The sequence below is a fragment of the Salmo salar genome, chromosome ssa02 (assembly GCF_905237065.1).
Source record: "Salmo salar chromosome ssa02, Ssal_v3.1, whole genome shotgun sequence".
Classification (NCBI taxonomy): Eukaryota; Metazoa; Chordata; class Actinopteri; order Salmoniformes; family Salmonidae; genus Salmo; species Salmo salar.
Window position 1 is genome coordinate 82299988 of NC_059443.1, and position 24595 is coordinate 82324582.

Genomic DNA, 24595 nt, shown 5'->3' on the forward strand with positions numbered 1-24595 from the left:
GGAGGTGGGGAAATGCTGGGTGAGAGATAGAAATTCGTGAAGCGGTCCTTATTGGGGAGTGAGACAAGCTTGCAGTCTTAGGCCAACTTTATTCAAAATTTTGAAATTAATTGGGGAGTTAGGCAAGGTTGCAGACTGAGTTCACCTTTTTTCAAAATGTACAAATTAATTGGGGAGCGAGACCAGGTTGCACTCTGAGTCCAACTTTACTCAATATATACAAATGAATTGGAGAGGGAGACAGGGTTTCAATCTTAGTCCAGCTCTATTAAACATAACAAACTTGAATGTCACAACATTTTAAACAGACATCAAAGTTAGTCTCTCTCTCTCTCTCTCTCTCTCTCTCTCTCTCTCTCTCTCTCTCTCTCTCTCTCTCTCTCTCTCTCTCTCTCTCTCTCTCTCTCTCTCTCTCTACTAATTGGGGAGTTAGTTATAAGTATCTTTTGCCAGGCCATGTTGCAGAAAATGGGGGAAGGGTGGGAAGTGGTCGGGGCAGAGGAACAAAGACTTGGGGAGGAGCAACTTAAAGCAGCAGGTGAGGGGTTAGAGACCAAGAGCCCTGAATCATAAAAGGCTTAGGGTAGTTTTTGAGAGTCTGAAGGTCAGTTTGAACCCTGTTTGACCCCAACCATGACCAGAACCATCAGAGGGGTTGTGTTCTATATATGAGGGCCTCTCTTAGGTTTGTATTGTGCTTGCTTTGGCAGCACATATACTAAAATTGGATCGATACAGAGAAGATTAGCATGGCCCCTGCGAAAGGATGACACGCAAATCCGTGAAGCGCTCCTTATTTTCCTCACACTTATTTTCGAGACACAGAGCAATTGGAACCAAACAGAGAAGATTGGCCGGTAGTGATGGGGGAAATCAATTGCCAATTCTTCTCAGTCTAAGGAGGTGGGGAAATGCTGGGTGAGAGATAGAAATTCGTGAAGCGGTCCTTATTGGGGAGTGAGACAAGCTTGCAGTCTTAGGCCAACTTTATTCAAAATTTTGAAATTAATTGGGGAGTTAGGCAAGGTTGCAGACTGAGTTCAACTTTTTTCAAAATGTACAAATTAATTGGGGAGCGAGACCAGGTTGCACTCTGAGTCCAACTTTACTCAATATATACAAATGAATTGGAGAGGGAGACAGGGTTTCAATCTTAGTCCAGCTCTATTAAACATAACAAACTTGAATGTCACAACATTTTAAACAGACATCAAAGTTAGTCTCTCTCTCTCTCTCTCTCTCTCTCTCTCTCTCTCTCTCTCTCTCTCTCTCTCTCTCTCTCTCTCTCTCTCTCTCTCTCTCTCTCTCTCTCTCTCTCTCTCTACTAATTGGGGAGTTAGTTATAAGTATCTTTTGCCAGGCCATGTTGCAGAAAATGGGGAAGGGTGGGAAGTGGTCGGGGCAGAGGAACAAAGACTTGGGGAGGAGCAACTTAAAGCAGCAGGTGAGGGGTTAGAGACCAAGAGCCCTGAATCATAAAAGGCTTAGGGTAGTTTTTGAGAGTCTGAAGGTCAGTTTGAACCCTGTTTGACCCCAACCATGACCAGAACCATCAGAGGGGTTGTGTTCTATATATGAGGGCCTCTCTTAGGTTTGTATTGTGCTTGCTTTGGCAGCACATATACTAAAATTGGATCGATACAGAGAAGATTAGCATGGCCCCTGCGAAAGGATGACACGCAAATCCGTGAAGCGCTCCTTATTTTCCTCACACTTATTTTCGAGACACAGAGCAATTGGAACCAAACAGAGAAGATTGGCCGGTAGTGATGGGGGAAATCAATTGCCAATTCTTCTCAGTCTAAGGAGGTGGGGAAATGCTGGGTGAGAGATAGAAATTCGTGAAGCGGTCCTTATTGGGGAGTGAGACAAGCTTGCAGTCTTAGGCCAACTTTATTCAAAATTTTGAAATTAATTGGGGAGTTAGGCAAGGTTGCAGACTGAGTTCAACTTTTTTCAAAATGTACAAATTAATTGGGGAGCGAGACCAGGTTGCACTCTGAGTCCAACTTTACTCAATATATACAAATGAATTGGAGAGGGAGACAGGGTTTCAATCTTAGTCCAGCTCTATTAAACATAACAAACTTGAATGTCACAACATTTTAAACAGACATCAAAGTTAGTCTCTCTCTCTCTCTCTCTCTCTCTCTCTCTCTCTCTCTCTCTCTCTCTCTCTCTCTCTCTCTCTCTCTCTCTCTCTCTCTCTCTCTCTCTCTCTCTCTCTCTCTCTCTACTAATTGGGGAGTTAGTTATAAGTATCTTTTGCCAGGCCATGTTGCAGAAAATGGGGGAAGGGTGGGAAGTGGTCGGGGCAGAGGAACAAAGACTTGGGGAGGAGCAACTTAAAGCAGCAGGTGAGGGGTTAGAGACCAAGAGCCCTGAATCATAAAAGGCTTAGGGTAGTTTTTGAGAGTCTGAAGGTCAGTTTGAACCCTGTTTGACCCCAACCATGACCAGAACCATCAGAGGGGTTGTGTTCTATATATGAGGGCCTCTCTTAGGTTTGTATTGTGCTTGCTTTGGCAGCACATATACTAAAATTGGATCGATACAGAGAAGATTAGCATGGCCCCTGCGAAAGGATGACACGCAAATCCGTGAAGCGCTCCTTATTTTCCTCACACTTATTTTCGAGACACAGAGCAATTGGAACCAAACAGAGAAGATTGGCCGGTAGTGATGGGGGAAATCAATTGCCAATTCTTCTCAGTCTAAGGAGGTGGGGAAATGCTGGGTGAGAGATAGAAATTCGTGAAGCGGTCCTTATTGGGGAGTGAGACAAGCTTGCAGTCTTAGGCCAACTTTATTCAAAATTTTGAAATTAATTGGGGAGTTAGGCAAGGTTGCAGACTGAGTTCAACTTTTTTCAAAATGTACAAATTAATTGGGGAGCGAGACCAGGTTGCACTCTGAGTCCAACTTTACTCAATATATACAAATGAATTGGAGAGGGAGACAGGGTTTCAATCTTAGTCCAGCTCTATTAAACATAACAAACTTGAATGTCACAACATTTTAAACAGACATCAAAGTTAGTCTCTCTCTCTCTCTCTCTCTCTCTCTCTCTCTCTCTCTCTCTCTCTCTCTCTCTCTCTCTCTCTCTCTCTCTCTCTCTCTCTCTCTCTCTCACTAATTGGGGAGTTAGTTATAAGTATCTTTTGCCAGGCCATGTTGCAGAAAATGGGGGAAGGGTGGGAAGTGGTCGGGGCAGAGGAACAAAGACTTGGGGAGGAGCAACTTAAAGCAGCAGGTGAGGGGTTAGAGACCAAGAGCCCTGAATCATAAAAGGCTTAGGGTAGTTTTTGAGAGTCTGAAGGTCAGTTTGAACCCTGTTTGACCCCAACCATGACCAGAACCATCAGAGGGGTTGTGTTCTATATATGAGGGCCTCTCTTAGGTTTGTATTGTGCTTGCTTTGGCAGCACATATACTAAAATTGGATCGATACAGAGAAGATTAGCATGGCCCCTGCGAAAGGATGACACGCAAATCCGTGAAGCGCTCCTTATTTTCCTCACACTTATTTTCGAGACACAGAGCAATTGGAACCAAACAGAGAAGATTGGCCGGTAGTGATGGGGGAAATCAATTGCCAATTCTTCTCAGTCTAAGGAGGTGGGGAAATGCTGGGTGAGAGATAGAAATTCGTGAAGCGGTCCTTATTGGGGAGTGAGACAAGCTTGCAGTCTTAGGCCAACTTTATTCAAAATTTTGAAATTAATTGGGGAGTTAGGCAAGGTTGCAGACTGAGTTCAACTTTTTTCAAAATGTACAAATTAATTGGGGAGCGAGACCAGGTTGCACTCTGAGTCCAACTTTACTCAATATATACAAATGAATTGGAGAGGGAGACAGGGTTTCAATCTTAGTCCAGCTCTATTAAACATAACAAACTTGAATGTCACAACATTTTAAACAGACATCAAAGTTAGTCTCTCTCTCTCTCTCTCTCTCTCTCTCTCTCTCTCTCTCTCTCTCTCTCTCTCTCTCTCTCTCTCTCTCTCTCTCTCTCTCTCTCTCTCTCTCTACTAATTGGGGAGTTAGTTATAAGTATCTTTTGCCAGGCCATGTTGCAGAAAATGGGGAAGGGTGGGAAGTGGTCGGGGCAGAGGAACAAAGACTTGGGGAGGAGCAACTTAAAGCAGCAGGTGAGGGGTTAGAGACCAAGAGCCCTGAATCATAAAAGGCTTAGGGTAGTTTTTGAGAGTCTGAAGGTCAGTTTGAACCCTGTTTGACCCCAACCATGACCAGAACCATCAGAGGGGTTGTGTTCTATATATGAGGGCCTCTCTTAGGTTTGTATTGTGCTTGCTTTGGCAGCACATATACTAAAATTGGATCGATACAGAGAAGATTAGCATGGCCCCTGCGAAAGGATGACACGCAAATCCGTGAAGCGCTCCTTATTTTCCTCACACTTATTTTCGAGACACAGAGCAATTGGAACCAAACAGAGAAGATTGGCCGGTAGTGATGGGGGAAATCAATTGCCAATTCTTCTCAGTCTAAGGAGGTGGGGAAATGCTGGGTGAGAGATAGAAATTCGTGAAGCGGTCCTTATTGGGGAGTGAGACAAGCTTGCAGTCTTAGGCCAACTTTATTCAAAATTTTGAAATTAATTGGGGAGTTAGGCAAGGTTGCAGACTGAGTTCAACTTTTTTCAAAATGTACAAATTAATTGGGGAGCGAGACCAGGTTGCACTCTGAGTCCAACTTTACTCAATATATACAAATGAATTGGAGAGGGAGACAGGGTTTCAATCTTAGTCCAGCTCTATTAAACATAACAAACTTGAATGTCACAACATTTTAAACAGACATCAAAGTTAGTCTCTCTCTCTCTCTCTCTCTCTCTCTCTCTCTCTCTCTCTCTCTCTCTCTCTCTCTCTCTCTCTCTCTCTCTCTCTCTCTCTCTCTCTCTCTCTCTCTCTCTCTCTCTACTAATTGGGGAGTTAGTTATAAGTATCTTTTGCCAGGCCATGTTGCAGAAAATGGGGGAAGGGTGGGAAGTGGTCGGGGCAGAGGAACAAAGACTTGGGGAGGAGCAACTTAAAGCAGCAGGTGAGGGGTTAGAGACCAAGAGCCCTGAATCATAAAAGGCTTAGGGTAGTTTTTGAGAGTCTGAAGGTCAGTTTGAACCCTGTTTGACCCCAACCATGACCAGAACCATCAGAGGGGTTGTGTTCTATATATGAGGGCCTCTCTTAGGTTTGTATTGTGCTTGCTTTGGCAGCACATATACTAAAATTGGATCGATACAGAGAAGATTAGCATGGCCCCTGCGAAAGGATGACACGCAAATCCGTGAAGCGCTCCTTATTTTCCTCACACTTATTTTCGAGACACAGAGCAATTGGAACCAAACAGAGAAGATTGGCCGGTAGTGATGGGGGAAATCAATTGCCAATTCTTCTCAGTCTAAGGAGGTGGGGAAATGCTGGGTGAGAGATAGAAATTCGTGAAGCGGTCCTTATTGGGGAGTGAGACAAGCTTGCAGTCTTAGGCCAACTTTATTCAAAATTTTGAAATTAATTGGGGAGTTAGGCAAGGTTGCAGACTGAGTTCAACTTTTTTCAAAATGTACAAATTAATTGGGGAGCGAGACCAGGTTGCACTCTGAGTCCAACTTTACTCAATATATACAAATGAATTGGAGAGGGAGACAGGGTTTCAATCTTAGTCCAGCTCTATTAAACATAACAAACTTGAATGTCACAACATTTTAAACAGACATCAAAGTTAGTCTCTCTCTCTCTCTCTCTCTCTCTCTCTCTCTCTCTCTCTCTCTCTCTCCTCTCTCTCTCTCTCTCTCTCTCTCTCTCTCTACTAATTGGGGAGTTAGTTATAAGTATCTTTTGCCAGGCCATGTTGCAGAAAATGGGGGAAGGGTGGGAAGTGGTCGGGGCAGAGGAACAAAGACTTGGGGAGGAGCAACTTAAAGCAGCAGGTGAGGGGTTAGAGACCAAGAGCCCTGAATCATAAAAAGGCTTAGGGTAGTTTTTGAGAGTCTGAAGGTCAGTTTGAACCCTGTTTGACCCCAACCATGACCAGAACCATCAGAGGGGTTGTGTTCTATATATGAGGGCCTCTCTTAGGTTTGTATTGTGCTTGCTTTGGCAGCACATATACTAAAATTGGATCGATACAGAGAAGATTAGCATGGCCCCTGCGAAAGGATGACACGCAAATCCGTGAAGCGCTCCTTATTTTCCTCACACTTATTTTCGAGACACAGAGCAATTGGAACCAAACAGAGAAGATTGGCCGGTAGTGATGGGGGAAATCAATTGCCAATTCTTCTCAGTCTAAGGAGGTGGGGAAATGCTGGGTGAGAGATAGAAATTCGTGAAGCGGTCCTTATTGGGGAGTGAGACAAGCTTGCAGTCTTAGGCCAACTTTATTCAAAATTTTGAAATTAATTGGGGAGTTAGGCAAGGTTGCAGACTGAGTTCAACTTTTTTCAAAATGTACAAATTAATTGGGGAGCGAGACCAGGTTGCACTCTGAGTCCAACTTTACTCAATATATACAAATGAATTGGAGAGGGAGACAGGGTTTCAATCTTAGTCCAGCTCTATTAAACATAACAAACTTGAATGTCACAACATTTTAAACAGACATCAAAGTTAGTCTCTTCTTCCTCTCTCTCTCTCTCTCTCTCTCTCTCTCTCTCTCTCTCTCTCTCTCTCTCTCTCTCTCTCTCTCTCTCTCTCTACTAATTGGGGAGTTAGTTATAAGTATCTTTTGCCAGGCCATGTTGCAGAAAATGGGGGAAGGGTGGGAAGTGGTCGGGGCAGAGGAACAAAGACTTGGGGAGGAGCAACTTAAAGCAGCAGGTGAGGGGTTAGAGACCAAGAGCCCTGAATCATAAAAGGCTTAGGGTAGTTTTTGAGAGTCTGAAGGTCAGTTTGAACCCTGTTTGACCCCAACCATGACCAGAACCATCAGAGGGGTTGTGTTCTATATATGAGGGCCTCTCTTAGGTTTGTATTGTGCTTGCTTTGGCAGCACATATACTAAAATTGGATCGATACAGAGAAGATTAGCATGGCCCCTGCGAAAGGATGACACGCAAATCCGTGAAGCGCTCCTTATTTTCCTCACACTTATTTTCGAGACACAGAGCAATTGGAACCAAACAGAGAAGATTGGCCGGTAGTGATGGGGGAAATCAATTGCCAATTCTTCTCAGTCTAAGGAGGTGGGGAAATGCTGGGTGAGAGATAGAAATTCGTGAAGCGGTCCTTATTGGGGAGTGAGACAAGCTTGCAGTCTTAGGCCAACTTTATTCAAAATTTTGAAATTAATTGGGGAGTTAGGCAAGGTTGCAGACTGAGTTCACCTTTTTTCAAAATGTACAAATTAATTGGGGAGCGAGACCAGGTTGCACTCTGAGTCCAACTTTACTCAATATATACAAATGAATTGGAGAGGGAGACAGGGTTTCAATCTTAGTCCAGCTCTATTAAACATAACAAACTTGAATGTCACAACATTTTAAACAGACATCAAAGTTAGTCTCTCTCTCTCTCTCTCTCTCTCTCTCTCTCTCTCTCTCTCTCTCTCTCTCTCTCTCTCTCTCTCTCTCTCTCTCTCTCTCTCTCTCTCTCTCTCTACTAATTGGGGAGTTAGTTATAAGTATCTTTTGCCAGGCCATGTTGCAGAAAATGGGGGAAGGGTGGGAAGTGGTCGGGGCAGAGGAACAAAGACTTGGGGAGGAGCAACTTAAAGCAGCAGGTGAGGGGTTAGAGACCAAGAGCCCTGAATCATAAAAGGCTTAGGGTAGTTTTTGAGAGTCTGAAGGTCAGTTTGAACCCTGTTTGACCCCAACCATGACCAGAACCATCAGAGGGGTTGTGTTCTATATATGAGGGCCTCTCTTAGGTTTGTATTGTGCTTGCTTTGGCAGCACATATACTAAAATTGGATCGATACAGAGAAGATTAGCATGGCCCCTGCGAAAGGATGACACGCAAATCCGTGAAGCGCTCCTTATTTTCCTCACACTTATTTTCGAGACACAGAGCAATTGGAACCAAACAGAGAAGATTGGCCGGTAGTGATGGGGGAAATCAATTGCCAATTCTTCTCAGTCTAAGGAGGTGGGGAAATGCTGGGTGAGAGATAGAAATTCGTGAAGCGGTCCTTATTGGGGAGTGAGACAAGCTTGCAGTCTTAGGCCAACTTTATTCAAAATTTTGAAATTAATTGGGGAGTTAGGCAAGGTTGCAGACTGAGTTCACCTTTTTTCAAAATGTACAAATTAATTGGGGAGCGAGACCAGGTTGCACTCTGAGTCCAACTTTACTCAATATATACAAATGAATTGGAGAGGGAGACAGGGTTTCAATCTTAGTCCAGCTCTATTAAACATAACAAACTTGAATGTCACAACATTTTAAACAGACATCAAAGTTAGTCTCTCTCTCTCTCTCTCTCTCTCTTCCTCTCTCTCTCTCTCTCTCTCTCTCTCTCTCTCTCTCTCTCTCTCTCTCTCTCTCTCTCTCTCTCTCTACTAATTGGGGAGTTAGTTATAAGTATCTTTTGCCAGGCCATGTTGCAGAAAATGGGGGAAGGGTGGGAAGTGGTCGGGGCAGAGGAACAAAGACTTGGGGAGGAGCAACTTAAAGCAGCAGGTGAGGGGTTAGAGACCAAGAGCCCTGAATCATAAAAGGCTTAGGGTAGTTTTTGAGAGTCTGAAGGTCAGTTTGAACCCTGTTTGACCCCAACCATGACCAGAACCATCAGAGGGGTTGTGTTCTATATATGAGGGCCTCTCTTAGGTTTGTATTGTGCTTGCTTTGGCAGCACATATACTAAAATTGGATCGATACAGAGAAGATTAGCATGGCCCCTGCGAAAGGATGACACGCAAATCCGTGAAGCGCTCCTTATTTTCCTCACACTTATTTTCGAGACACAGAGCAATTGGAACCAAACAGAGAAGATTGGCCGGTAGTGATGGGGGAAATCAATTGCCAATTCTTCTCAGTCTAAGGAGGTGGGGAAATGCTGGGTGAGAGATAGAAATTCGTGAAGCGGTCCTTATTGGGGAGTGAGACAAGCTTGCAGTCTTAGGCCAACTTTATTCAAAATTTTGAAATTAATTGGGGAGTTAGGCAAGGTTGCAGACTGAGTTCAACTTTTTTCAAAATGTACAAATTAATTGGGGAGCGAGACCAGGTTGCACTCTGAGTCCAACTTTACTCAATATATACAAATGAATTGGAGAGGGAGACAGGGTTTCAATCTTAGTCCAGCTCTATTAAACATAACAAACTTGAATGTCACAACATTTTAAACAGACATCAAAGTTAGTCTCTCTCTCTCTCTCTCTCTCTCTCTCTCTCTCTCTCTCTCTCTCTCTCTCTCTCTCTCTCTCTCTCTCTCTCTCTCTCTCTCTCTCTCTTCTTACTAATTGGGGAGTTAGTTATAAGTATCTTTTGCCAGGCCATGTTGCAGAAAATGGGGGAAGGGTGGGAAGTGGTCGGGGCAGAGGAACAAAGACTTGGGGAGGAGCAACTTAAAGCAGCAGGTGAGGGGTTAGAGACCAAGAGCCCTGAATCATAAAAGGCTTAGGGTAGTTTTTGAGAGTCTGAAGGTCAGTTTGAACCCTGTTTGACCCCAACCATGACCAGAACCATCAGAGGGGTTGTGTTCTATATATGAGGGCCTCTCTTAGGTTTGTATTGTGCTTGCTTTGGCAGCACATATACTAAAATTGGATCGATACAGAGAAGATTAGCATGGCCCCTGCGAAAGGATGACACGCAAATCCGTGAAGCGCTCCTTATTTTCCTCACACTTATTTTCGAGACACAGAGCAATTGGAACCAAACAGAGAAGATTGGCCGGTAGTGATGGGGGAAATCAATTGCCAATTCTTCTCAGTCTAAGGAGGTGGGGAAATGCTGGGTGAGAGATAGAAATTCGTGAAGCGGTCCTTATTGGGGAGTGAGACAAGCTTGCAGTCTTAGGCCAACTTTATTCAAAATTTTGAAATTAATTGGGGAGTTAGGCAAGGTTGCAGACTGAGTTCACCTTTTTTCAAAATGTACAAATTAATTGGGGAGCGAGACCAGGTTGCACTCTGAGTCCAACTTTACTCAATATATACAAATGAATTGGAGAGGGAGACAGGGTTTCAATCTTAGTCCAGCTCTATTAAACATAACAAACTTGAATGTCACAACATTTTAAACAGACATCAAAGTTAGTCTCTCTCTCTCTCTCTCTCTCTCTCTCTCTCTCTCTCTCTCTCTCTCTCTCTCTCTCTCTCTCTCTCTCTCTCTCTCTCTCTCTCTCTCTCTCTCTCTCTCTCTCTCTCTCTTTTACTAATTGGGGAGTTAGTTATAAGTATCTTTTGCCAGGCCATGTTGCAGAAAATGGGGGAAGGGTGGGAAGTGGTCGGGGCAGAGGAACAAAGACTTGGGGAGGAGCAACTTAAAGCAGCAGGTGAGGGGTTAGAGACCAAGAGCCCTGAATCATAAAAGGCTTAGGGTAGTTTTTGAGAGTCTGAAGGTCAGTTTGAACCCTGTTTGACCCCAACCATGACCAGAACCATCAGAGGGGTTGTGTTCTATATATGAGGGCCTCTCTTAGGTTTGTATTGTGCTTGCTTTGGCAGCACATATACTAAAATTGGATCGATACAGAGAAGATTAGCATGGCCCCTGCGAAAGGATGACACGCAAATCCGTGAAGCGCTCCTTATTTTCCTCACACTTATTTTCGAGACACAGAGCAATTGGAACCAAACAGAGAAGATTGGCCGGTAGTGATGGGGGAAATCAATTGCCAATTCTTCTCAGTCTAAGGAGGTGGGGAAATGCTGGGTGAGAGATAGAAATTCGTGAAGCGGTCCTTATTGGGGAGTGAGACAAGCTTGCAGTCTTAGGCCAACTTTATTCAAAATTTTGAAATTAATTGGGGAGTTAGGCAAGGTTGCAGACTGAGTTCAACTTTTTTTCAAAATGTACAAATTAATTGGGGAGCGAGACAAGGTTGCACTCTGAGTCCAACTTTACTCAATATATACAAATGAATTGGAGAGGGAGACAGGGTTTCAATCTTAGTCCAGCTCTATTAAACATAACAAACTTGAATGTCACAACATTTTAAACAGACATCAAAGTTAGTCTCTCTCTCTCTCTCTCTCTCTCTCTCTCTCTCTCTCTCTCTCTCTCTCTCTCTCTCTCTCTCTCTCTCTCTCTCTCTCTCTCTCTCTCTCTCTTTTACTAATTGGGGAGTTAGTTATAAGTATCTTTTGCCAGGCCATGTTGCAGAAAATGGGGGAAGGGTGGGAAGTGGTCGGGGCAGAGGAACAAAGACTTGGGGAGGAGCAACTTAAAGCAGCAGGTGAGGGGTTAGAGACCAAGAGCCCTGAATCATAAAAGGCTTAGGGTAGTTTTTGAGAGTCTGAAGGTCAGTTTGAACCCTGTTTGACCCCAACCATGACCAGAACCATCAGAGGGGTTGTGTTCTATATATGAGGGCCTCTCTTAGGTTTGTATTGTGCTTGCTTTGGCAGCACATATACTAAAATTGGATCGATACAGAGAAGATTAGCATGGCCCCTGCGAAAGGATGACACGCAAATCCGTGAAGCGCTCCTTATTTTCCTCACACTTATTTTCGAGACACAGAGCAATTGGAACCAAACAGAGAAGATTGGCCGGTAGTGATGGGGGAAATCAATTGCCAATTCTTCTCAGTCTAAGGAGGTGGGGAAATGCTGGGTGAGAGATAGAAATTCGTGAAGCGGTCCTTATTGGGGAGTGAGACAAGCTTGCAGTCTTAGGCCAACTTTATTCAAAATTTTGAAATTAATTGGGGAGTTAGGCAAGGTTGCAGACTGAGTTCAACTTTTTTCAAAATGTACAAATTAATTGGGGAGCGAGACCAGGTTGCACTCTGAGTCCAACTTTACTCAATATATACAAATGAATTGGAGAGGGAGACAGGGTTTCAATCTTAGTCCAGCTCTATTAAACATAACAAACTTGAATGTCACAACATTTTAAACAGACATCAAAGTTAGTCTCTCTCTCTCTCTCTCTCTCTCTCTCTCTCTCTCTCTCTCTCTCTCTCTCTCTCTCTCTCTCTCTCTCTCTCTCTCTCTCTCTCTCTCTCTCTCTCTTTACTAATTGGGGAGTTAGTTATAAGTATCTTTTGCCAGGCCATGTTGCAGAAAATGGGGGAAGGGTGGGAAGTGGTCGGGGCAGAGGAACAAAGACTTGGGAGGGGCCGATCTTCCTCGAAACCTCCGCCTCGGTGAGGCCGACCATCCCGTGCTTCCCCTCCAGCTCAGACCTCTTGGCCTCCAGCAGTCTGCGGACATCGCCTGCATCCCACTCAAAGATGCAGACTGACAGCTGCCGCATGAAGGGACCGTAGAGCTGGTGGCTCTCAGTGGTGACACCTGACGCGAACCGCCGCATCAGGTGCCAGATGTCCAGCCGAACCACCAGCCGGTCCCACTCATTGAACATGGCAGCTGTCTTTGATCCGCCGAAGCTGGAGCAGCAGTCTCGGTCCACGTACATGAGCTGGGGGGGCGCCACCCCGGCGAGCCGGTACCGCTCCATGAGACCAGCCGCCATGGGGAGCAGGCCCTCGCCCTCACCAGCAGTGAGGACACTGACGAGGACCTGCCCATGCTCGTTACCAACGTTGGTAACCCAGGCGGCCGTGTCTGCAGCGGTACCCGCAAGCTTTTTAGTCACCTGGAGACAGACACACAAAGACAGAAAGGTCAAGACGTTATTTTAATTAATTAATATATATATATATATATATATATATATATATATATACACACACACACACAAAATCAGACATGACTTATCTTTACATTTCTAAGTGAAAACTCACCTTCTTTGTAGAGTCCATCTTTAAGATGGACCCAAAGATGGAGGTGACCCTGGCCTTCACCTCGTCCAGCCGCGACAGCACGTCATGGCTGTAGACTGTCAGCAGCCAGACGGGTGAGGGCACCGGGGGCATCTCCGGTGGATAAGTGAACTGCCGCCCAGTGCTCAAGGCCAGAAACTGCTCGCACTCCCCGAGGTACCGTATACAACTCCGCATCCACGACTCGCTGTGACTTTCACACAGCTTGCTGTAGGTCTGTGACGCACTGTTCCCCAAAGTGCGCGACCTCAGCATCCTCACAACCCGCAGGTCACAGGACAGCCTAGAGAGAGAGAGAGAGAGAGAGAGAGAGAGAGAGAGAGATATAAAGCATATGAATGACATGCATTCATTTTACTTTATTACTAACTAACAAAATCTTGTGAACTTACTTGTATGTCAATATTGCTGGAAACTGGCAGCGATGCCGAGCGTCCAGCTGACTGACAAGGTCCCGTGACCACCCCGCGACCTTCTTCTTACACCGACCGCATTCCAGGTACTCAGTGGCCATGAGATACCAGCGGTCGATGTCCAAGACCCTCCGGATGGTCTTGTAGAGCCCAGCCTTGCAGAGTGTGCCTCTGCACCCAGACTGGGGACATGCCAGCTTGTATGCCCATATACGTACGGGCATCCAAAGGAACAGCTGACATGCGAAGAAGGGGTCAGGGGATGCGGGTGGCTGATTGTAGATCGGCCGCGGTTGGGGAGGCGTCCACCACGTGACCAGGTCGGTGGCGAGTGTCGACCTCCCAAAACTGTTCCTGGTGAACAGCGTGTGGCCGATCCACCGCTGCTGCTCCTTGGTGAGAGATGAACGCCAACTCTCTGGGAGCAGCAGCTGAGTGAGAGGAGAGAGTGATGGGGCGGGGAGAAGGGATGGTAATCAAATTGGTGTCCAATTTGGCATAGTGTTTAATATCTTAACAATGTGGAGTAATTACAGTTGATGAATTTACCTCAGCACTTTTTGAGGAGGGCCTTGGAGGCAGGAAGGACTGCCGGGGCAAATCCTCCTCTTCGCTCTGGGCATGGACCGGGGCATGGACCGGGACCTGTGAAGTTAGAGGCAGAGGCCGAGGGAGCGATCGGGGGACCTGTGGGGCTACGGCTTTTGCAGTGACACAGAAATAAATTGGTTAAATGAATGAATGAATGAATGAATAAATAAAATAAATGCAAGCATGAATTGACAGACATATTACAAATGTAGATAACAGTGATTCAGTTAAAATATTAAATGAGTGTTGGTCAAGTTTGAGTGTAAAACTGAAATGAAATTAGTGATTAAAATGGAAAAGAGAAAGAGAAGTCATGATTAAGTGACATACAGAATGACAGCTACATGCAGGATGACAGCTACAATGACAAGGTAAGATATTAAATAGTGCATACATGCAGCGACTCTCCTCTAAACCCAGATGACTCTTACCAATACATTTCCTTGGGCTGATGATAGGAAAAAATATTTAAAACACTAATATGTCGGCAAACTTCAACTGAATACTTATCAAAACGTATCAGAATATCCTATGTCAATTAATAGTGGCGTAAAAACATACATGTGTCTATGTCAGCAGCTGCTTTGACCAGCTCTGCGTCCGATAGATCGGTCGATGGCAGTGCTGGTCGAGGGAAAGACACCCCTATATCACGTAGAGAGAGAAAGGATTGTGAGCTACACAGCTTATCCAAAAAGTTCATATTTATCTTACATGTGTAACTTCACACTCACCTTGAACTGCAGGCTGAGAAGCAATAAGTTTCTTCATCTTCGCCTGCAGTTCACCAGGGGCGAGAGCGCCTTGAAAGGAACGCAGAGATCGCAGGACCAAGATGCCTTTGAAAACAAAACATAGCAAATATGTCATCATTTCCAACTGTGTGCAACAAGTAGAGTTATATTTTCCTTTAAGATGATATGTAACACTTACGTAGCCGCACTCTTGGGCCGGGTGGTGCTGGTGGGGCTGGTGCTGGCTGCGGCGGGCCTGGCCACAGCAGCTACCCCCTCCTGGTCTCTGCGTTGGATGTAGCTAATCAAGGCGGCCATCGCACTCCCAGGATAACGGGGTGTCTGCGTCCTCATGCTCCTGACATATCTGTGTGTGAGACAAAGCAGAGGGAACGTTTCAGATGTAAAATGTTGCATAAAAAATAAAGAGATGAACATAGAAAACACAAAAAGACACGCGCCCCTTACTTTATCCTGTCCGCACCCGTAGCCTCATACAGGTCCTGCAGCGTGTCCCACTTGTACTTCCCGATGCCAACAAGGGCCTTGCCCTCCTGGCCTGAAATCAGCACGGGAAGCAATTAACTGTCAGAGCAACAGAGTTACATCTTACATAAAATGAGGAGAATTAAACAAACTCACCTGGCTGGGAGGACAGGACTTTAGCTTCCTCGTGCGCCCGGTTGAACCTGACCATCTCATCGAAGGCCGGATAGGCGCACGAGTAGCGAGTCAAGGCGTCCTTGTTGGCCATCAGGGGATGCTGGGAAACACTGCGCTCTCGCGCCCTCTCCTTCTGATGCACTGTTACCACGTGCACCATGTAGCCCACGTCGTTCTCCATCATCCACTTGAAGGTCTGACCCCGGTACTTGCCGAACTGAACCGTGCACCGGCTCAGGACGACCATCTCTGCACCGGGGTCACCTCCCTCGGAGACGACGCGGGCTCGAGCCTCTGCCTCCACTTCCTCCCACTTCTTAGCCCTCACAGGATGGCCCTGAGCACCCGAAGCAGGGGGGCCGTCAGCGGCCACCTTCACTGCCTGAGGTGTGGCCTTGAGGACCAACTCCTGTGAGGGCGTGAACCGGAACTTTGGAGTTTCCATCTTAGGAGGCAAGAAAAAACAAAACAATTATCATGACTGATGAGTGCAGTGACAAGTGACAGCATAACTGTATTAGATACATATAAAGGAACTTACGTTTGCTTGATAGGTCTGCTTGGAGGAGGACAGGGCATAGGATGATATCAGTGGTATGGTTTGGGGGGTGCCGGCTTAGGGTTAGGTTGATTATTCACTCATATGCATTTAAATTCAGTTGAGTTAAATTCATAAAAAGACACATATCATACAATTCATTTAACTACATACACTTCAAACGCATGCCATAAAAAAAAGTAGGAACATAGACTATCAAATAGTATAGAATTCCAACTTTGAGTTGATATGCAGTTAAATTCAGTTTAGTTAAATTCATAGAAAGACACATATCATACAATGCATTCAACTGCATACACTTCAAACACATGCCATGAAAAAACGAAGGGAAATAGACAATTAAATAGTATAGAATTCCAACTTTGAGTTGATATAAATGTTAGCTACGATTTTACATGTTTGTGAGCTTTGTAAACCTTGTTTACAGTAGCTAGCGATCTACAGACGTTGTTAAATTACACAGTTCGGGTAGCCCCTGTAGTCAAACAATTCGGTTGGCTAAACTTGTTGTCATATTTCACCACACTTACTCGACGATTATTTTTATTTCTTTGCCAACTAAGCACACAATCCCCTCATATATTCACCAGGTATCATCAATGTCTGTGCGCAGCATTCAGCACACTATACTATAGATACAGTAGCTAGCGATCTACAGACGTTGTTAAATTACACAGTTCGGATAGCCCTTGTAGTAAAAAAAAATCGGTTGGCTAGACGTGTTATAGTCATATTTCACCACATTTATAGTCGTTGATGTTAACTTGGCTGCAAATTAAGTAAAATTACTTCAGATACTCGGTATGATCAATCAATGGCTGCCAGATGAAGATTTTTGTGATGTGTTGACGTTACTAGAACTTTGTAGGACGATGATTGGATAAAAACATTTGGAACAAGCTAGGCTTCCATTGGTGGATTTTGCTCTCTTTCTCATATTTAAAACAAGCTGAAGCTCTGACTGGAGGAGACATTTGGAAAAGTTAAGAACATTTGGAACAGAGAAGAATGCCCTTCAAATAGCGAAAGGATGACACGCAAATCCGTGAAGCGCTCCTTATTTTCCTCACACTTATTTTCGAGACACAGAGCAATTGGAACCAAACAGAGAAGATTGGCCGGTAGTGATGGGGGAATCAATTGCCAATTCTTCTCAGTCTAAGGAGGTGGGGAAATGCTGGGTGAGAGATAGAAATTCGTGACGCGGTCCTTATTGGGGAGTGAGACAAGCTTGCAGTCTTAGGCCAACTTTATTCAACATTTTGAAATTAATTGGGGAGTTAGGCAAGGTTGCAGACTGAGTTCACCTTTTTTCAAAATGTACAAATTAATTGGGGAGCGAGACAAGGTTGCACTCTGAGTCCAACTTTACTCAATATATACAAATGAATTGGAGAGGGAGACAGGGTTTCAATCTTAGTCCAGCTCTATTAAACATAACAAACTTGAATGTCACAACATTTTAAACAGACATCAAAGTTAGTCTCTCTCTCTCTCTCTCTCTCTCTCTCTCTCTCTCTCTCTCTCTCTCTCTCTCTCTCTCTCTCTCTCTCTCTCTCTCTCTCTCTCTCTCTCTCTCTCTACTAATTGGGGAGTTAGTTATAAGTATCTTTTGCCAGGACATGTTGCAGAAAATGGGGGAAGGGTGGGAAGTGGTCGAGGCAGAGGAACAAAGACTTGGGGAGGAGCAACTTAAAATGGGATATAATAGTTGTATGTTTGAGAAATTTGAATTATGAGATTTTGGTTGTTTTGAATTTGCCGCCCTGCTATTTCACTGGCTGTCGAATAGTGTATAGCGTCCCACATACCCCAGAGAGGTTAAAGCATTCCCCAACCAGAAACCGTGGTTTGATGGCAACATTCGTGCAAAACTGAAAGCGCGAACCACTGCTTTTAATCAGGGCAAGGTGACCAGAAACATGACCGAATACTAACAGTGTAGCTATTCCCTCAGCAAGGCAATCAAACAAGCTAAGCCTCAATATAGACACAAAGTAGAGTCGCAATTCAACGGCTCAGACATGAGAGGTATGTGGCAGGGTCTATAGTCAATCATGGACTACAAAAGAAAAACCAGCCCCGTCGCGGACCACGATGTCTTGCTCCCAGACAAACTAAACAACTTCTTTGCTCGCTTTGAGGACATAACAGTGCCACTGACGCGGCCCACTACCAAAACCTGGGGGCTTTCCTTCACTGCAGCCAACGTGAGTAAAACATTTAAACGTGTTAACGCTCGCAAGGCTGCAGGCCCAGACGGCATCCCCAGCCGCGTCCTCAGAGCATGCGCAGGCCAGCTGGCTGGTGTGTTTACGGACAAATTCAATCAATCCTTATCCCAGTCTGCTGTTCCCACATGCTTCAAGAGGGCTACCATTGTTCCTGTTCCCAAGAAAGCTAACTGAGCTAAATGACTACCGCCCCGTAGCACTCACTTCCGTCATCATGAAGTGCTTTGAGAGACTAGTCAAGGACCATATCACCTCCACCCTACCTGACACCCTAGACCCACTCTAATTTGCTTACCGCCCCAATAGGTCCACAGACGACGCAATCGCAATCACACTGCACACTGCCCTAACCCATCTGGACAAAGAAGAATACCTATGTATGAATGCTGTTCATCGACTACTGCTCAGCATTTAACACCATAGTACCCTCCAAATTCGTCATTAAGCTCGAGACCCTGGGTCTCGACCCCGCCCTGTGCAACTGGGTCCTGGACTTCCTGACGTGCCGCCCCCAGGTGGTGAGGGTAGGTAACAACATCTCCACCCCGCTGATCCTCAACACTGGGGCCCCACAAGGGTGTGTTCTCAGCCCTCTCCTGTACTCCCTGTTCACCCATGACTGCGTGGCCATACACGCCTCCAACTCAATCATCAAGTTTGCAGACCACACTACAGTGGTAGGCTTGATTACCAACAATGACGAGACGGCCTACAGGGAGGAGGTGAGGGCCCTCGGAGTGTGGTGTCAGGAAAATAACCTCACACTCAATGTCAACAAAACAAAGGAGATGATCGTGGACTTCAGGAAACAGCAGAGGGAGCAGCCCCCTATCCACATTGACGGGACAGTAGTGGAGAGGGTGGAAAGTTTTAAGTTCCTCGGCATACACATCATGGACAAACTGAAATGGTCCACCCACACAGACAGCGTGGTGAAGAAGGCACAGCAGCGCCTCTTCAACCTCAGGAGGCTGAAGAAATTTGGCTTGTCACCAAAAACACTCACAAACTTTTACAGATGCACAATCGAGAGCATCCTGTCGGGCTGTATCACCGCCTGGTACGGCAACTGCTCCACCCACAACCGTAAGGCTCTCCAGAGGGTAGTGAGGTCTGCACAACGCATCACCGGGGGCAAACTACCCGCCCTCCAGGACACCTACGCCACCCAATGTCACAGGAAGGCCAAAAAGATCATCAAGGACAACAACCACCCGAGCCACTGCCTGTTCACCCCGCTATCATCCAGAAGGCGAGGTCAGTACAGGTGCATCAAAGCGGGGACCGAGAGACTGAAAAACAGCTTCTATCTCAAGGCCATCAGACTGTTAAACAGCCATCACTAACATTGAGTGGCTGCTGCCAACATACTGACTCAACTCTAGCCACTTTAATAATGTAAAAATGGATGTAATAAATGTATCACTAGCCACTTTATATCATGTTTACATACCCTACATTACTCATCTCATATGTATATACGGTACTCTATACCATCTACTGCATCTTGATGTAATAAATGTATCACTGGCCACTTTAACCTGTTTAGGATAGGGGGCAGTATTGACACGGCTGGATAAAAAACGTACCCGATTTAATCTGGTTACCACTCCTACCCAGTAACTAGAATATGCATATACTTATTACACATGGATAGAAAACACCCTAAAGTTTCTAAAACTGTTTGAATGGTGTCTGTGAGTATAACAGAACTCATTTGGCAGGCAAAAACCTGACAAGGTTTCAGGCAGGAAGTGGCCTGTCTGACAAGGTGTCGTTCTTCTTGTCTCTGTTTATTGAAGAGTGAGGATCTTAGCTGTCCCGTGACACTTCCTACAGCTGCCATAGGGTCTCAGAAGGCGGCAAAAAGCTGAATCGTGGCTTTGCAGGCTCTGGCTGAAAAAAAGTAGCGCGTTTGGGTAGTGGCTGGTTACAGTACTGTGAGACTCAGGCGCGTGCCCGCGTCGACCGAAAGCTTTGTTTACTTTCCTCAGTTTAGCTAAATGGACATTCCCGGTCGGAATATTATCGCTTTTCTACGAGAAAAATGGCATAAAAATGGATTTTAAACAGCGGTTGACATGCTTCGAAGTACGGTAATGGAATATTTAGATTTTTTTTGTCACGAATTGCGCCATGCGCGCGACCCTGATTTACCATTTCAGATAGTGTCTGGGACGCACGAACAAAACGCCGCTATTCGGATATAACGATGGATTATTTTGGACCAAACCAACATTTGTTATTGAAGTAGCAGTCCTGGGAGTGCATTCTGACGAAGACAACAAAAGGTAATCAAACTTTTATAATAGTAAAGCTGATATTGGTGAGTGCTAAACTTGCCGGGTGTCTAAATAGCTAGCCCGTGATGCCTGGGCTATGTACTTAGAATATTGCAAAATGTGCTTTCACCAAAAAGCTATTTTAAAATCGGACATATCGAGTGCATAGAGGAGTTCTGTATCTATAATTCTTAAAATAATTGTTATGCTTTTTGTGAACGTTTATCGTGAGTAATTTAGTAAAATGTTAGCGAATTCCCCGGAAGTTTGCGGGGGTATGCTAGTTCTGAACGTCACATGCTAATGTAAAAAGCTGGTTTTTGATATAAATATGAACTTGATTGAACAAAACATGCATGTATTGTATAACATAATGTCCTAGGGTTGTCATCTGATGAAGATCATCAAAGGTGAGTGCTGCATTTAGCTGTCTTCTGGGTTTTTGTGACATTATATGCTAGCTTGAAAAATGGGTGTCTGATTATTTCTGGCTTGGTACTCTGCTGACATAATCTAATGTTTTGCTTTCGTTGTAAAGCCTTTTTGAAATCGGACAGTGTGGTTAGATTAACGAGAGTCTTGTCTTTAAATAGCTGTAAAATAGTCATATGTTTGAGAAATTGAAGTAATAGGATTTTTAAGGTTTTGAAAATCGCGCCACAGGCTTCAAGTGGCTGTTACGTAGGTGGGACGAATTCGTCCCGCCTAGCCCATAGAGGTTAAACAATGCCACTTTATATAATGTTTACATACCCTACATTACCCATCTCATGTGTATGTACTGTACTCTGTACCATCTACTGCATCTTGCCTATGCCGTTCGGCCATCACTCATTCATATATTTTTATGTACATATTCTTATTCATTCCTTTACATTTGTGTGTATAAGGTAGTTGTTGAGAAATTGTTAGGTTAGATTACTTGTTAGATATTACTGCATGGTCGGAACTAGAAGCACAGCATTTCGCTACACTCGCATTAACATCTGCTAACCATGTGTATGTGACAAATAAAATTTGATTTGACACCAGGGGTGTCCTGAATGCAGACCAGGTGTCGTCTCTGGGTCTGCCAGATGGCCTGCATTCGGTCATGGTACAGAAGCCGGATGCTCATGGTGTCTGTGACATCCATGAAGGTCTCCAAGGTCTCCAGGAGCTCCCCAATGAGACGCCCATTGCTGTCAAATGACTCTCGCAGTGTTGATTGATGACAGCTAAATGATTCTTGCAGTATTGAATGAGGACAGATAAATGATTCTTGCAGTATTGAATGTGGACAGACAAATGACTCTCTCAGTATTGAATGAGGACAGATAAATGACTCTCGCAGTATTGAATGAGGACAGCTAAATTACTCTTGCAATAAGGTAAAGTCTGCAATATGACTGGCAGTATGCTCGTGTGTGATGTAATGTCAGGCCTCGGTATGAATGTATCAATGGAGGCTCCTCAGAGGAGAAAGGGGAGGACGATCCTCAGTGAAATTCATTTAAAAAAAAAATATTCTGAAACATTAAAAGAAGAAAAGGATGATGCTACAGTGAAAGGAGAGGAAGAAGCTTTCATAATGATAGAGGAGGAAGAGATGCCTATCACATTGAAAGAAGAGAAGGATTTTATAGTGAAACAACCTTTTGTAGTGAAAGAGGAAGAGATCTCAATAAAAGAGGAAGATTACTTTTTCAGAGTGAAAGAGGAGGAAGGAATGGAGGAGCAGACTGAAGATCCGATTAACACCGGTGGGTGTTTATTTAAAAACAGGTGCACAAACTATCCATTTGTTGAACTAGGCTAATGTTAGGTCTTGATAACTCTAGGCGGCATTCTGTCTTCTCCCTACAGTTATAAACAGTCATGTGAAACACAATCCCGACGCTGTATTTTAACGTTAAAAACGCCAATAATCGCTTGCAATAAGGCTTTCGAATCATAGATCCCTCATCTTAAATCAGCAAGAAACATTCCTTCAAGTAGAAAATATACACTTTCTGTAGTAGTTACAGATCCATACAGCTATAGTGCCTTCATTCTACTAAACTACACTGTAGCAGTTACAGATGCATACAGCTATGGCGCCTATATCCTACTAAACTACACTGTAGCAGTTACAGATCCATACAGCTATGGAGCCTCCATCCTACTAAACTACACTGTAGCAGTTACAGATCCATACAGCTATGGAGCCTCCATCCTACTAAACTACACTGTAGCAGTTACAGATCCATACAGCTATGGAGCCTCCATCCTACTAAACTACACTATAGCAGTAACAGATCCATACAGCTATGGAGCCTCCATCCTACTAAACTACACTATAGCAGTTACAGATCCATACAGATATGGAGCCTCCATCCTACTAAACTACACTGTAGCAGTTACAGATCCATACAGCTATGGAGCCTCCATGCTACTAAACTACACTATAGCAGTTACAGATCCATACAGATATGGAGCCTCCATCCTACTAAACTACACTGTAGCAGTTACAGATCCATACAGCTGTGGAGCCTCCATCCTACTAAACTACACTGTAGCAGTTACAGATCCATACAGCTATGGAGCCTCCATCCTACTAAACTACACTGTAGCAGTTACAGATCCATACAGCTATGGAGCCTCCATCCTACTAAACTACACTGTAGCAGTTACAGATCCATACAGCTATGGAGCCGCCATCCTACTAAACTACACCTCAGCTACTCTTCCTGAGATTCGCTTATATACACAGCACCAGTCAAAACTTTGGACACCTACAGTGGGGGGGAAAAAGTATTTGATCCCTTGCTGATTTTGTACGTTTGCCCATTTACAAAGAAATGACCAGTCGATCATTTTAATGGTATGTTATTTGAACAGTGAGAGACAGAATAACAACAGAAAAATCCAGAAAAACGCATGTCAAAAATGTTATAAAATCATTTGCATTTTAATGAGGGAAATAAGTATTTGACCGCTCGGCAAAACATGACTTAGTACTTGGTGGCAAAACCCTTGTTGGCAATCACAGAGGTCAGACGTTTCTTGTAGTTGGCCACCAGGTTTGCACACATCTCAGGAGAGATTTTGTCCCACTCCTCTTTGCAGATCTTCTCCAAGTCATTAAGGTGTCGAGGCTGACGTTTGGCAACTCGAACCTTCAGCTCCCTCCACAGATTTTCTATGGGATTAAGGTCTGGAGACTAGGCCACTCCAGGACCTTAATGTGCTTCTTCTTGAGCCACTCCTTTGTTGCCTTGGCCGTTTGTTTTAGGTCATTGACATGCTGGAATACCCATCCACGACACATTTTCAATGCCTTGGCTGAGGGAAGGATGTTCTCACCCAAGATTTGACGGTACATGGCCCCATCCATCGTCCCTTTGATGCAGTGAAGTTGTCCTGTCCCCTTAGCAGAAAAACACCCCCAAAGCATAATGTTTCCACCTCCATGTTTGACGGTGGAGATGGTGTTCTTGGGGTCATAGGCAGCATTCCTCCTCCTCCAAACATGGCGAGTTGAGTTGATGCCAAAGTGCTCCCTTTTGGTCTCATCTGAACACAACACTTTCACCAGTTGTCCTCTGAATCATACAGATGTTCATTGGCAAACTTCAGACGGGCATGTATATGTATTCTTGAGCAGGGGGACCTTGCGAGCGTAGTGTGTTACCAATTGTTTTCTTGGTGACTATGGTCCCAGCTGCCTTGAGATCATTGACAAGATCCTCCCGTGTAGTTCTGGGCTGATTCCTCACCGTTCTCATGATCATTGCAACCCCACGAGGTGAGATCTTGCATGGAGCCCCAGGCCGAGGGATATTAACGGTTCTTTTGTGTTTCTTCCATTTGCGAATAATCGCACCAACTGTTGTCACCTTCTCACCAAGCTGCTTGGCGATGGTCTTGTAGCGCATTCCAGCCGTGTGTAGGTCTACAATCTTGTCCCTGACATCCTTGGAGAGCTCTTTGGTCTTGGCCATGGTGGAGAGTTTGGAATCGGATTGATTGATTGCTTCTGTGGACAGGTGTCTTTTTTACAGGTAACAAGCTGCGGTTAGGAGCACTCCCTTTAAGAGTGTGCTCCTAATCTCAGCTCGTTACCTGTATAAAAGACACCTGGGAGCCAGAAATCTTTCTGATTGAGAGGGGGTCAAATACTTATTTCCCTCATTAAAATGCAAATCAATTCATAACATTTTTGACATGCGTTATTCTGGATATT

General features: G+C 44.7%; 1 protein-coding gene and 13 non-coding genes across 14 annotated transcripts; 13 read left to right on the forward strand and 1 right to left on the reverse strand.

The window, feature by feature from the left end:
- The first annotated feature begins 694 nt into the window (after positions 1-694).
- LOC123740150 (U6 spliceosomal RNA) lies at positions 695-801 on the forward strand. Its single transcript, XR_006768158.1, has one exon. It is a non-coding gene; the product is annotated as a U6 spliceosomal RNA (small nuclear RNA).
- Positions 802-1600: 799 nt separating this feature from the next.
- On the forward strand, positions 1601-1707 carry LOC123740161 (U6 spliceosomal RNA). The gene has a single exon (XR_006768160.1). It is a non-coding gene; the product is annotated as a U6 spliceosomal RNA (small nuclear RNA).
- An 806-nt stretch (positions 1708-2513) lies between these two features.
- On the forward strand, positions 2514-2620 carry LOC123740172 (U6 spliceosomal RNA). The gene has a single exon (XR_006768168.1). It is a non-coding gene; the product is annotated as a U6 spliceosomal RNA (small nuclear RNA).
- A 789-nt stretch (positions 2621-3409) lies between these two features.
- On the forward strand, positions 3410-3516 carry LOC123740183 (U6 spliceosomal RNA). Its single transcript, XR_006768179.1, has one exon. It is a non-coding gene; the product is annotated as a U6 spliceosomal RNA (small nuclear RNA).
- A 791-nt stretch (positions 3517-4307) lies between these two features.
- LOC123740194 (U6 spliceosomal RNA) lies at positions 4308-4414 on the forward strand. The gene has a single exon (XR_006768190.1). It is a non-coding gene; the product is annotated as a U6 spliceosomal RNA (small nuclear RNA).
- Positions 4415-5220: 806 nt separating this feature from the next.
- On the forward strand, positions 5221-5327 carry LOC123740216 (U6 spliceosomal RNA). Its single transcript, XR_006768210.1, has one exon. It is a non-coding gene; the product is annotated as a U6 spliceosomal RNA (small nuclear RNA).
- Positions 5328-6107: 780 nt separating this feature from the next.
- On the forward strand, positions 6108-6214 carry LOC123740223 (U6 spliceosomal RNA). Its single transcript, XR_006768213.1, has one exon. It is a non-coding gene; the product is annotated as a U6 spliceosomal RNA (small nuclear RNA).
- Positions 6215-6995: 781 nt separating this feature from the next.
- Positions 6996-7102, forward strand: LOC123740226 (U6 spliceosomal RNA). Its single transcript, XR_006768216.1, has one exon. It is a non-coding gene; the product is annotated as a U6 spliceosomal RNA (small nuclear RNA).
- Positions 7103-7896: 794 nt separating this feature from the next.
- On the forward strand, positions 7897-8003 carry LOC123740228 (U6 spliceosomal RNA). Its single transcript, XR_006768219.1, has one exon. It is a non-coding gene; the product is annotated as a U6 spliceosomal RNA (small nuclear RNA).
- Positions 8004-8795: 792 nt separating this feature from the next.
- On the forward strand, positions 8796-8902 carry LOC123740231 (U6 spliceosomal RNA). Its single transcript, XR_006768225.1, has one exon. It is a non-coding gene; the product is annotated as a U6 spliceosomal RNA (small nuclear RNA).
- A 792-nt stretch (positions 8903-9694) lies between these two features.
- Positions 9695-9801, forward strand: LOC123740235 (U6 spliceosomal RNA). The gene has a single exon (XR_006768229.1). It is a non-coding gene; the product is annotated as a U6 spliceosomal RNA (small nuclear RNA).
- An 813-nt stretch (positions 9802-10614) lies between these two features.
- Positions 10615-10721, forward strand: LOC123740237 (U6 spliceosomal RNA). Its single transcript, XR_006768232.1, has one exon. It is a non-coding gene; the product is annotated as a U6 spliceosomal RNA (small nuclear RNA).
- A 796-nt stretch (positions 10722-11517) lies between these two features.
- LOC123740238 (U6 spliceosomal RNA) lies at positions 11518-11624 on the forward strand. The gene has a single exon (XR_006768233.1). It is a non-coding gene; the product is annotated as a U6 spliceosomal RNA (small nuclear RNA).
- Positions 11625-12161: 537 nt separating this feature from the next.
- On the reverse strand, positions 12162-15761 carry LOC106590961 (uncharacterized). Its single transcript, XM_045713396.1, has 9 exons — positions 15296-15761; positions 15122-15212; positions 14863-15020; positions 14654-14758; positions 14481-14564; positions 13878-14029; positions 13308-13759; positions 12877-13198; positions 12162-12728 (listed from the first exon to the last, which is right to left on the reverse strand). Exons 1-9 carry the CDS (start codon positions 15759-15761, stop codon positions 12162-12164), a joined length of 2397 nt encoding a protein of 798 aa, XP_045569352.1.
- Positions 15762-24595: the final 8834 nt, after the last annotated feature.